Source organism: Camarhynchus parvulus, chromosome 1 (assembly GCF_901933205.1).
Source record: "Camarhynchus parvulus chromosome 1, STF_HiC, whole genome shotgun sequence".
In the NCBI taxonomy this organism is placed as follows: Eukaryota; Metazoa; Chordata; class Aves; order Passeriformes; family Thraupidae; genus Camarhynchus; species Camarhynchus parvulus.
The window spans coordinates 25,056,308-25,069,500 of record NC_044571.1 but is presented as its reverse complement, the minus strand read 5'-3'; the positions used below and the strand labels follow the sequence as shown (position 1 = coordinate 25,069,500).

Sequence of the window (13,193 nt, the reverse complement as noted above, 5' to 3'; positions counted from 1 at the left end):
AAAAAATTCTGTATCAAGTCAATGAATACTGCTGACTAAGCATAAAACACATGTCACTTTCCAAGACTTGTTCTGATTTTCTTACTTGCGTCTTCCTTCCATCCTTCCACACCTTCCTTGCTGCTGGCTTCTCCCTTCATAAGGAATTCATGGGAAAAATGCAGTGGTTGTGACCTGCTGTTTGTCTTGTTTCAGCTAGAAGCCTAGCTGAGAGACAAACCTTGAAAAGAAACATAAACTTGTCCTGAAGTTTGGCATCTTTGTCACAAAACAAGAAGTTTTTTTAAAAAGCCAATGACAACAAAAACCCCTGCAGAACAAAGTGTAAAACCTGCTAGTAATTTCCATCCCCATTTTTTAATTCTGAGTAATGCAGTTGCAGAAATAGACCTCTCATATTTGCTGTATGATTAGCAGTAACAAAAGGACAGTTTGCCTGAAGACTTAATATCACTGTGTTCCAAACTTCTTGGAGCTTCCACTATTTCAAGGTGTTTGGGATGAAAGATCAAAGCTGGTACCAGAGAGATTTTTATCTCCAACTAAATTAAAAAAGCAGAGGATGGGTGGAAAAGAAGACTTTTTTCAAGACCCGTGACCTTTAGGTAGTTCTGTCCATGTTGTCCACTGTTTCTTCCAGTATTTTTCTTTTGCAGCCCAGGTCTTGAAGTTACTTTCAGTTATAATATTCTTTACCAATCCTTTTTCTTTATGTCAGCTGCTACAATAAATGGTGTACCTTTCAAGGGATACCTAATAACTGAAAGAGCTGTAATTTTACTTGAATATAGTGTTTATCTCTGAGTTTCCTACTTGTTGATTTTTCTTCCCTTTTTTAGCCAGGCATTCTATGTCACGTGCTACTACACATTGTAGCCAAATGAATCACTTACTATCCTCCTCCTTTTCACTTGATAGTCAGTTTACATGTAATTGCAGTTCATAACCAAGGGCTGACAGGGATTGCACATAAGAGGTTGAACTCCTCTTATGTGTGGCTGGGACTGTGAACCATTTCTATTTTCATCCATATAATCTAGTCTGTCTACAGTAATGACACTTAAATTCTTAGCTCCTGGGATAAACTGAGGCAGACACTTCCTGCCAGACATGGGCAGCAGATTTAGTATTAGATGTGTTCCTAGTTCCTTGTAATTACAGCTGTAACAGGGTGGTTCCACTGAAGTTCAGATTAACACTTATAAAGAATGGTCTAGTAGGTATCCTGGCTTTTTAATTCATTCAAGTACTCCAGGCTTTCTGGAAGGACTGTATTACACTGTTTTTCTGTTACAGACTCAGAATCCTTACAGTCATTGACATTATTTCTGTTTTGAAAATACATAAACTATTCCAGTCTGGTAAAACTCTGTGATATCTGTTAAGAGCGTTTTCTTTCCTATTTTGTTCCTATTTACATTAGCAATTTTTTTTTGATTACTTGCATTTGGTTATGATAGGCTAATATAGACAGCTACCTCTTGCTGCCTTTTGTGTTCCCATTGACAGATTTTTTTTCCTCCTAGAGAATGCTAGAGAAATCAGCTAAAGAAGTAGGTCTTTTTTTTTTATCTTTCTAGCCTATTTCTGAGAAAGTGATGGAAGGTTTCTGCAAAATTTGTCAGCTTTTCCTCTACTGCATCCTGTTAATATTGGAATGCAAGGCAGTCTAACAGAAATTTGAAAGTATATGAAAGTCCAAGAATAACCAGACTTTGATTAAAATCATGCTCGTGGACAACTGGATATAAGAAAAAGATTCAAATTAGTGTTCCCACTGTAAGTGAGCAGAGAGAACATCTGTGTTGTCTTCCATAACATTTGTTCAGAGAGTTTTCAGAGTCGTCTAGAACTTATAATCTCTTATTTCATTGAACTTTTTTTTCTTTTCATTACTAACTTGATAGGCTAAATTCAGATTCACACCTTTAAAAGGTGTTTCTAAACTTCAGAAGCAAGAATGTTAAATCCAGTAGGCTTGAGTCCCTTGAAATCTATGCGGTACTTCCAGGATATTTCTGTGAAACAAGCACATCTCTGTCTACCTGTTAAGAGTAATAAATAGTTCAGGAAGAGGTAGGAATGGACAGATCTTTAAATATCACAGATCGTTACATTTTAAAGTTTTTCAGCCTCTAACTCCTGCTTATTTTTTTCTGGGAAATTTAGTTTTTCTTCCCCAAGTTTGGTTGTGTAGCTTTACACACTTTGATCTTCGTTTATAAATCTCCAAATGCCTCTGGCATCTTACAGTGACGATCCTTTGGAAAATGGTGACTGAACAGTCAATTTTGAAAAGCAGAGTTAGTGTTCAGTAGTACTTGCTAAGTAATAGAATTACTTGAACTTCTCTTAAATTAGATGGCCATTCAATACCATTTTGGTTTTGTCATTTTTATCTTTGCATAACTTTGTTTATTTTGCTCTTGCTTAGATTTCTTTTATTTTTTTTTTCAGGCTCAGAAGTCTAAAAAAGTCAGAGAACTGAGCTTTTCTTCTTGAATAGAACAGATCTGTTAAAATTTCTGTTTCCTAAGCTGTAGATTCATTGTTCTACATCCTTATGCTGCACAAGTAAATCAGAATTGCTAAAGGAGTGTCAAATATTTCTCCTTAGCAGCAGCTTCAACTGGTCATCTAGTTCAGCAGGGGAAAGAATTGACAGTAGAATTTCTGATATCATAGGCAGCTCTTACAATGAGAAGAAGAGACTCCTCTCAAGGTTCCGCAACCTTTATACTCTAAAACTTTCTCCTGATGCTAGCTTTAATTCTCCTTTGTTCATATTAATCCCATTCACATACTGCCTACACTGGATGCTCACCACTTTGCAGTTCTTCTGTAGGTATTCAAAACTAATCCCACCTCGAAGTCTCATTTCTTTTGATTAACTAGGTTTTCCAGTATTCTGAAGTCTTACTTTCTAGAGCACTCTTGACTGCTGTTCTGTGGATTTTCACTTGTAGTCCAAGTAAAGAATGAATAGTACAGTATGGAATGAAATTAATCCTGGATTAGATTATGGGTTTTGTGATTCTGTAACAGTCCGTTTCTAAAGGTTTTCTTATTTATAGCAAGTAAGTTACTATGATCTAGGAAGCAAATCTGGGCTTTGTTCTTTGATTTCTTCTCTTGAGCTGGAGTTTCAAGAGAATCAGGTCTATTAATCTTCTAAATTCTTGTTCTGTTAGCTAGTCTGTTTCTGGATTTCTAAGTAAGGGACTTGTCTAAATGACTGAAGCCAAGAAAAAGAATTCCACTTCTCTGACTAGTTACATCTCTCTGGAAAAATATTAGGAAAGAGTAATGGACATCTTTTGCATCACCATCTAGTTTTGTCATTCCTGGCCTTCTTGCCTCCACTTTTAATGCTCTTCCTGATGAAGTTAGCCTAAATTGCTGAGCACAAGGCATCCTGTGTGTTTGTGTAAATGCACATGATTCAACACTTTTTCAAATTAAACCTCTGCGTATCTACATGTCCTCCCTGATTTCATTCCTAACCTCCTTGATGCACTAGAATATGCAAAATCGAGTGCCATTCTCTTGTGCACAGAAAAGTCTTGGTTGAAATTACCAAAGCAAGTCCCAGTACTTATGATGTCACACACTTTGAAATGAGAAACAAACCTGAAACAAAAATATAAGCAAAGCACAGCTAAGTATAGCATCTTTACCTATCTTTTACTATATATGTATGTATTTTGTTGTTAGGAAAAATAGTGATGTTGTTGTTACCTTAGAAACCAGAATGCCATGGACAATTGCCGAGTCATGTTAAGTTTGTTTTGAGTATTTGATCTTTTGCTCAAGTTAAAGCAATAGATTGCAGAATAAACTGCAGAAGATGGTAAAATTCAACATTAAATTAGTCTGAAGTTTATGTAAAGATCAGCTACTTCAGACTATTTTAGAATAAAGCATTTTGAGAAGTTTAAATAGGAAGATGGTTTAAGGCACATAGTATATTGATTTTATTTAAAAGTGTATTGTCTCCCAAATTTTGCCTAGAAGTGAGATATATGTGCAAAAAGTTAAGATAGTTATAAAACTGAGATTGATAACTAATTTCTTAATGGAAAATTTGCTAAGTGTATGTTTTCTCTCATCACCAGCAGATAGATAGTCAGTAAGGGCAGCAGCAGCAGCCAGCTAGCCTGATGAATGAGTGTAATCCAGTTTCTTTGTATTGCACAGCTTGAGAAATGCCAGTGGCCTGACAGCAGCAGACCTTGCACATACCCAGGGCTTCCAAGAATGTGCCCAGTTTCTCTTGAACCTCCAGAACTGTCACCTGAATCATTTCTATAGCAATGGCACCTTAAATGGGGTTCATCAGAATGCAGGTCCCAATCCATTCAGTGGTGGGACAAGTCGAAAGAGATCCTTTGAAGATACGGAGTCTGCTGGAGTGAAGAAGGCTAGAACAGAAGGTGAGACCCCAGAGGTAAAAGGGATGGGTTGATACTGGTGCTGAGAAAGGAAAATAAACGTTTTAAAGTATTTTGGAGTGGATGTTGAGTATTTTTGACAAACTCATATATCTGAATTACATATTAATACAAGAAGCAGATTAATACAATTACTGCATGCCACAAGATCCCAGTTCTCCCTGTCATCATCTTGGCATGTTCAGAAATTTCTCTTTCCAGAGAGTGCTAAAGCTGCATGATGGTGAGAATAATTATGCAGAGGAGTAGCAGCTGAAATTAGCTTCTACTCCTTCCTCAGTTTCTTCAGCTTCAGGAGGGCCAAGTAATGTTCCATTGATTCACAGAGATGCTTGGATGTTCTGGTGATAATTTCCCATTCAGAGATTAATTCACAGTTCAGAAACTGCTGCATAAGGCAGATGGAAGAAATTGAATGCACAAGGGTTTCCCAGATCAAGAGGGGTTATGTCTGTAAATTAACATACCCTAAGTTTCCAAGGATTGCTTTCCAAGGGGGGCTGCTGTCTTACACAAGGGTGTAAGAACAGAATGAACCTTAAGGTTTCCTGTCCAGCCTTGTATGTTAAGCATACTGCTTTGCCAGTGATGATGAAATAATACAACCTAAAGATACTTTTTGGTAGCTCTGTGTAGAAATCTTTTTAGATTTTAGATGTTTTTAGAAACACCTTGAGTAACATGATAGAGGAGAGTTATCTTCTTCGTTTCTATTGGTCATCCCACTAAATTCTTACTAAAAACAAGGGAGTAATTCTGCACTCAAACCTCCTTTTTCCTGATAATGCTAAAGGATGCTGTTCTTTAGCATCAGGAAAGGGACTTCATAGGTCTTCATTGAAGGCACTCTGTTCAGTTAAAGTTGGCGTTCTAACATGTTACTTTGAGTGAACCAAGTAGAATGGGCTTAAACAGTGTTTCCTTCCAGGTAGCAAGGGGGTAATTGAGACCTAAACCACATTTCTAAATATAACATGGGCAACATAAATCACATCAATATCAACACTACTGTTTGTTCAGTACTTGCTATCCAAACACCGCTTCACCTATACCAGGATCAGGGACCTTAACTGGGTACTCCATGGCCAATCATAAACAGGATATGTGCTTCATGTAACTGGCCTAAATGATAAATTTCATTGTGGAGAAGAGTCTCTGGGCAATTAAATACAAGACTTCAGGAATAAGTATTTCCTAAGTAGCTACATAGAATAAGAAAACTTGCCCAGTACACAAGTGTCCGTAACAACTGCAGTAAGATGTTTTCAGTCCATTGATCTACCAGGAGGCACTGCTTAAAGTCAAGTTAACTTATCTTACATTTTGAAGAGCTGATCCATCTGAGTGTTCCTAAGCAGCTGTCTCTTTGAGAATGTGCTCTAGGCTATTCAGTGGGCAGCGTTTCCCCACAATCAGGGGAGTGGCGCTGTGTCTGTATCTGCATTTCCTTTCACTGTTCAGACTTGGTCCAGCACCTCAGTTAGATTGATCAAATGAACAGACAGTGCTTGAAGTGAACAAGTGCTCCTGAACAATTACAGAAATGTTGGAAAAGCAATTGGAGTAGTTTATTTTTGAAGTTGTTGGAAATACCTTCATAAACAAATGCAAAAGGTTTGCTGCTTTTGCTTGAAGGTTTCTGGAGTAACTAAGAGATGCATCCCAGCTGTGGGAGTTTCTAATCTGACGTGTTTCCCCTCAAAGACATCAGCACCAGTAATAACTATTGCATCGATGTAAGAAGTCTCTTGCACTGAGAATGAGTCACTGTTCTGAGGCATTTTGGTAAACAACAAATAGGTACAATAATAGAGCTGAGTAATGAGTTATCAGTACATCTTTGTGCTTAGCTGGCCTTTTTACAGAACAAGCCCAATCTTGTATTATTTTTAAACCCTTACTAAAACCACACTGTCATCCTTTTAAAGACTATTTGCACAGGAGATTCCAGATGTTCAGACAGTGAAGCCAACCTATATTTGCAGGGAAAAGTCAGGTTTTGATAGCCATACCCTAAATTGGAACAATCACTGCTTTGGAACGACTTGCTGCAACAGCGTAAGTCCCTTACAAGAAGCTGTAAGCACTAGAGTTGAGAGAAGATCAATGCTTAAGGTGTGCTTTGCCCTGGGATAACTAAACTGGGCAGTGGATGGGCATTACTTGTAATTATTTATATACACACCGGTGTATCTGCTTACGGGTGCATAGTATTAAAAAAAGCCTTAAACCTCAAAATTAGGCAATGCTGATACATGATACGCTGTATCGGAAACTAATTACTCAAGTGTAATTAACAGAAGTAAATTGGTGACCACTTTCAGGATATATGCCAAACAGTTTTTAATTTTTATTTAGAAACATAAACTGAATTTTATATCCCTCTTCCTGAAATCAGTTCCAGAAATTTCATCCTGTTTGCTGGGAAGATCAGCAAAGGGTGCACAGGTTCAGTGATGATAATGATGATGCACACTGGGCCAACTGGTCACTCAGCTGTGTTTGTGTCAGTCATAATCCTGACCCCTCTAGTGCAGCCCTCAGCAGGTTGACTTGTGCTCTGTGATGTGTGTGCTGCTTATAGCCAGTGTCTGGGTGTCACAAGCGTCAGCACAGATGCTTTGGGTGTTCTGTGTGAGGTGTGATGGAGGGCATTCCTGAAACTGGACCTTGGAATTGGCCAACATGAAATTGCACTTACATATTCCTCTAGTGAACTAAAACCAAAAGCCAAGCCCTTCCTGGTTTGGGGTAATTTGAAGCCTGCTGATCCAAGGTCCCTGAAGTCATTTAAGCCCTCAGTGATCTCTTTGGCCCTGGAACACTTCAGGACTTAAGGTTCTTTAAAAATGAATAGCGTATGAAAATTTTGGTTGTGCCCAAGATAATGGGAGCTGAATTGCAGTCCACCAAAGCAGACATTTACAACATAACATTGAGAGTGTGTTCAGTGTGTGTAGAAAAGTGTGTCAATGTCAGTGTGAGAGCAGGGCAGGGCCTGCTAGGATAGTAGTGGAGCAGTGCTTTGCATAGGTACAAGAAGTAGTAGTGCAATCAAGCTCATTGCTTATCAAAGTACTCCCCCCAGCAGTCTCACTGCTTGGCAGTTTCTTTCAGAAGACAGTTCTGCTTGTTCAGCTCCTGAAGAGATCCCTGGGAGCAGTCTGATGTGGATAAGGGTGGGGTTTTGGGACCTGGCCCTTGAGAGTGAAAAAGGGAGCAGTCTGAACTGACAGTAGACAAATGTGAGTTGGGCAATGTGCTGGTTTTGCCACAACCCCTGTAAAGCCTGAGTAACTTAAATTTCTCCTCATTGAACCTATTTGTACATCATACTAGTAACTTTAATATGTAGGTGCAAAGTCTGATAGAGGTACCGTGGTAGTTTTCTGGTTTGCTTTAATAATCAAAGTACCCATCTTTTTGTTGGCTGAGTTTTCAAGTGGGCACTTATGACTAAACATGACTTTTTCTGTCAGCTTACAGCTTTGATGGCTTAATACCAATGCTGAATGGAGGAGCTGAGGACGATGCTGACAATATGCACGTTGATAGAGAGTTTGCTGTTGTATCAGGTGGGAGTGGACAGTTTCCTGTTAACTACAACAACATTCAAATGGTTGAAGACACCAAACAACAGGAGAGTACTTCTGTTGGACCAAAAGAAATTGAAATATACACTGTTTCTGCAATGCAAACTCCTTGTCGTTGCAAGAATCAATATGCGTTTTATTTTTAATTTAAGTATAAAACTTAGTCCTTTATTTTTGCACATTGTTGTCTGGAGTCTTGAAAACTATTGTATTGCTGCAACACCCATTATATTGGGAGTTTAGTAGGTATCAAAAATTAGCTGTTTCATGCAATGTATTGTAATGGTGAAAGAGAAGGTTTATTAGTAATTTCTTAACATTTCAAGTAAACAAGTCCACAATGGCTGTTTCACTTTTAACCTGAGGCTTGTATTACGTTGTGCCTTGCTTCTAGTTGCTATAATTTTGAGTTAAAGGAAATTCAGAAATAAGTTAAATTATTTGTTTAATTTTGATTGAGTAGATAGTAAGAAGACTTGATAGGGAAGCATATTCTAGCTTTGAAAATAATGTTATGACAGAACTATATTCAAAACAGTCCAATAAATACTATAGAGAATGATCTAGGCATACACGCTGTGTTCAGAACTTGCTCAGACACAATGACATAAGTGCAGGATCCTGCTGTGGGGTTTTTTATGTAAATAGAAGACCAGAAATCACAGTTCTAATCTACTATTTAGAACTAGTGTACCTGGGAAAACAGATTTTGTGTTTTGTACCAATCATAATGAAACAGTCAGAATGCTACTAGGATTGGTCTGTATTAATGCTCTAGATTTTTTAAGGGCTGCTTAATCAAGATGCTTTTGGTGATGGGATGTATATAGAGGTTGATTAAAACTGTCTTGGGTCAGCCTTTTTTGCACTTAGTAGTTTAAGACATGGAGTTACTACAGTCGTGCATTATTACATTCAGAAATCAATTTCTTATTTATCAATTTTTTCTGCCAGAAATACGTTTATGCTTTGTACCACAGATCCAGGTCAACAAAGGGAATGATAATAATAGATATTTTAATATATTAGGAATAAATAGATATACATATATATAATCAATACTTTAAAAGTAGACTGGTATTTTCCAGTGATAATTACTAAGTGTTCTTATTTATGGAAAAAATTATTTTATTTCATAAATATATACTATTGCTGTATTGCTACAGGTGCTCGTTTTTAACCAATAATAGCATTCTATAATTATCACTAAAACTATTAATTAGCTACTTTTGCATATGACCTAATAGAAGTGCCAGATTTATCAAATTTGATTTGGCAAACCAGCCTATAATGGTTTATTTTTAAACAGTTAAAAGTTTGCACTTTTCAGTTAATAAACACTATATGAAACTCCTTCTGTGCGTTTTTATCACTGAAGTATTAACTGTGATGGTCGTGATTGGTTTATGGGGGTTTTTTTCCACTTTTAATGAGAATTCATGGTTAGTGAGGTTGGCTGATGTGGTTATTTTAACTGATGTAGGGACTAAATGGGAAACTCCAGTTAGTACATCCAGGGAGTTACAAATTGGACACATTTCTTGTGTAACATACTGGTGTCTGTGAAGTATCAGTGTTGTAATTCGTGCTTCAAATAATAGCCATGCAAAAACCAGAGAGAACCAAAACTCCAGATTCTTCTTGTCAGACAGTGGTACTCATTATGTGTCACTTAAATGGGAACCCAGTGTTTTACAAATGTGGGAAGTTGCCCACAGCTAAATTAACTGAATTAATTTGCATACACGCAATAAATGCAGTCCTGTTTTGCACATGGGTTTATGCGTTCATGGAGACATAAACATATGTGCATGTATCCAAGGATAATTACAGAATGTAAAATCTTAAAATGTCACCACATAGCTCTGTAGTTGCTATGTTTGTCTTGCTCATCTTTACCAATATAGACATAAATTGTATTTTAAAGACAGAATGTATCATGCATTTTTTGTGCTAGTACTTTTGAGTACCACTGCAAAAACATGCAGTTCAGACAGACTGATGAAGTCTGTTCATGGAAACAAAACCTACTGTACTAATTACTAACTTCAAAGGGGAAATTGCTTCAAAACAGTTGTCAGTGATTTTTGCATGCACATTTTTAGAATTTTGTTTCCTACTACCATTTTTTAGTCTTCTGTGCACTCTGCTGTTGCTGGTGTATGGCATTTTGCATGTGGATTGTACACATGCTGTTATAAACATAGCATTAAATATAAACCTGCCCAGTATGTTATTTAGCAGGCTATTAGGTACATTGAAGTACTTTCTGAACAAAGGAACTTGGAAACATTTTATATTAGCACTCTAATGTAACATTTCTTTATGTGGCTTACTTCAGTGCATACTGTACTCTGAGAGTTACAAATAAAAAGAAAAAAAAAGCTACAGTTAAATTGCAGCTGAAAAATGGAAAAAAAACCACCCTTCACCATCTCACAGATACTCAGTTATTGTATGTACATAATCTTCCATCCCAAGAGGGCATTACAGTTAAGGTGGAAAGATCACTTTTATTCCTCCTTTGAAAACTGCCTAGAATGTTGTCAGCTGCACTTACTTCTTAAAGTTAAAAGAAAAAAATCTGAGAAGTTCACGTGGTCTTTGCAAAGATTAATATAGGCATATTTTCAGAACAAATGTGGATAGATAGTTGCATTTTCAACATAAGATTCCATGCCACAAATTTACTGGTCAGATCTCATTACTTGGAACTACCTACATTGTTATAAAGAAAGGATAGATTTACTTTCAAAGCTGTGTATGGAAACATTTTTAAGTAAGTGAAGTATAGTGGAGACGTTTTGATGTATTTCAATTTACTGTTAATTGTTGGTGACAGGTGTATTTCTTAATGCAGATATGAATAGCAGTAGCTCCATATTGAATGCACTGACAAATGGATGTGCCATCAATGGACATTTGGATTTCAGCGCCGCACAGCAGCTCGGTGGGATGGATGCCAGGCGTGAGGAGTGCTTGGCATTCGCACCCAACAGCGTCATTCCTGGGGTCGCCTCTCCCAGCAGGCACCGCGTGCACACCGCTAATGGCACCGAGGAGCCCGAGAAAGCCATGAGCAATTCCACGGATATGTGTGGATCCCTGCACCTCAATGGGAGCCCCAGTAGCTGTGTCTCTAACCGGCCCTCCTGGGTGGAAGACCCTGGGGACACTTTGCACTATGGACACTATCATGGTTTTGGGGATACTGCTGAAAGCATCCCCGAACTCAGTAGTGTTGTTGAGCATTCCAATTCTGTCAAGGTCGAACAGAGATATGACAATACTGTCCTAGGCACAATGTATTTGTACCACGGTTCCTAGATGAATGACATTTATATCAAACCATATTGAAATTGCTACCAAATGAAACTGGGGGGGGGACAGAATCCTCACATAGCATTAAATTTGAAGATCGCAACTTGTTGCTATTTTTACACTTTGTTTATATGAAAAGTAAACCTTTAATTTGATGGCCTTATACAATAGTTGTAGTTTGTTGCATGTATGGGGCTTATTTAGTGAAAATAGGTGATGTTATGATGGAATGTTTATTGTTTTTATTTTTTTATTATGGAATGTTCTGGTTTTGTATTTTTTTTTCTAAGCTTGTGAACACTATCTTTCCCTTTTTAGAGCTGTTTTCCCTTTTATTAAAACAATGTTTAACTGATTTTTGTGAAGAAAATGCTACATATGTGCATCACTTAGAGGTATTTTTTTTTTCTTTTCTGTATCTTCTGCTGAAGCTATGGTAGCAATATCAATGCCAGCTCTCACTATGCAAGGTTGAAAGTGGCAATCTTCTGGAGCTTCTCTGACTTTATAGTTTGTACATTTGTTTGGTATAATTAGATGTTAATCTTTAAATTTTTTGAACGAGTTGTTTAAAAAGCGGAGACAAATTTGGAAGAAGTTGCTGTTCACTTTCTGTAGCGTAGAAATGCTTTCTGTTGTTGTTGGGCTCTTTGCATTACAGAGTGGGAACGTGGGCTGCCTTTGTTCGGTTGCAGTTGGGTGTGCCTCAGGTTAGCTCTGTGGTGGGTTTCTTTGGCTTCTCTCCTTTGTATGTGTGCTTGATGTTTTACCATAGCTCACAGACTGGAGGCATGTTGGCACTGTTCTGCTTTGTACGCAGTTTAAAATTGCTGTTACTCGTTATAGAATTTGCCAAGTCAAAATATTTGAGTTTGACTGTCCTGGGTATACATTAATTGTCTTTTTTTTTAACATATGCTTTGAAAATGTAACGTTGTGTACTCTTTGGGCTATGCTCACAGAAAATACATTGTATTTAATGCTTAATACACAAATCAAAATTCATATAAGTGCACTATATGAGCACTAATACTATAAGTTGCTGCTTGTGTTATAAGTGAAGAGTGGGGAAGAATATGGTAAATGAGATAAGCCCTCTGAATTGTGTTGATTTTTTTGTTCTTGTTTTGTTTAAAAAGGGACCTTTACAAATTGGATTTAAAAAAATAAAGAAACATATTACATTGTATCTGAATATTTTGTTTAGATGTTATTATTTTAGTGGCAAGTTGAGAAACTGGTCAATAGTTTATAAGTCACAATTCTCATAATCTTGCTCAGTGCTGCTGGTGAATTTCTTCTTGTCAGTGTATGAAAGCAAATGGGAACAGCCCAACAAGTTGTCTTGACTGAATTACAAAAACAAACTGAATACCTGGTGTATGACAAGCCACATCAGCTTTCAGCTTAAAAAATACTGGGTTAAAATATTGCCTGTCTGTAAATAAAAAAAAATATAGTCTCATTCAAACATTTTTAAGCCAAGTGCTACTCATTGCAGAGAAGTCAGTGTTTGAATTAGCCTTTACACTCTACAGGGTTCACTAGGCACAAGATGCTCACAGTGTATTCAGATTAAGAGTAGGACTGACAGGAAAATTGACCAATTCTTTTGCAGACCAGCAGAACTCCTCAGTGCCTTCTGAAAAAAAGAAAAAAAGCCCATTAGTGAAAGCTGAGTGTCACCTGAGATGTGCTGCTCTGGCATGCACGTTAACCACTTGCTTGTGCTTGGGCAGCTGTACCTGGGCCCTGTTTTAGATGGTTTAATTTAATCAATTTAAAGGAGCACGGGCCATTGCCCTTGTACTGACAGGAGATGGTGGTT

General features: G+C 37.4%; 1 protein-coding gene across 5 annotated transcripts in view; it reads left to right on the top strand.

Moving 5' to 3' along the window:
* The window catches only part of ANKRD10 (ankyrin repeat domain 10), a 37,148-nt gene extending 24,588 nt beyond the window's left edge, over window positions 1-12,560 (top strand). For 4 of the 5 annotated variants that reach the window (XR_004061186.1, XR_004061182.1, XR_004061183.1 and 1 more), the window contains 3 exons: window positions 4,198-4,433; window positions 7,931-8,026; window positions 10,905-11,346. Coding sequence is in view for 1 of the 5 variants with exons in the window: in XM_030960153.1 (XP_030816013.1) it covers window positions 4,198-4,433; window positions 7,931-8,026; window positions 10,905-11,371 (799 nt within the window). In the remaining 4 variants the exon portion in view is untranslated. Of the gene's footprint in view, window positions 1-4,197; window positions 4,434-7,930; window positions 8,027-10,904 lie in introns of all 5 variants that reach the window. The other variant, XM_030960153.1, reaches the window with a different exon arrangement.
* Window positions 12,561-13,193: the final 633 nt, after the last annotated feature.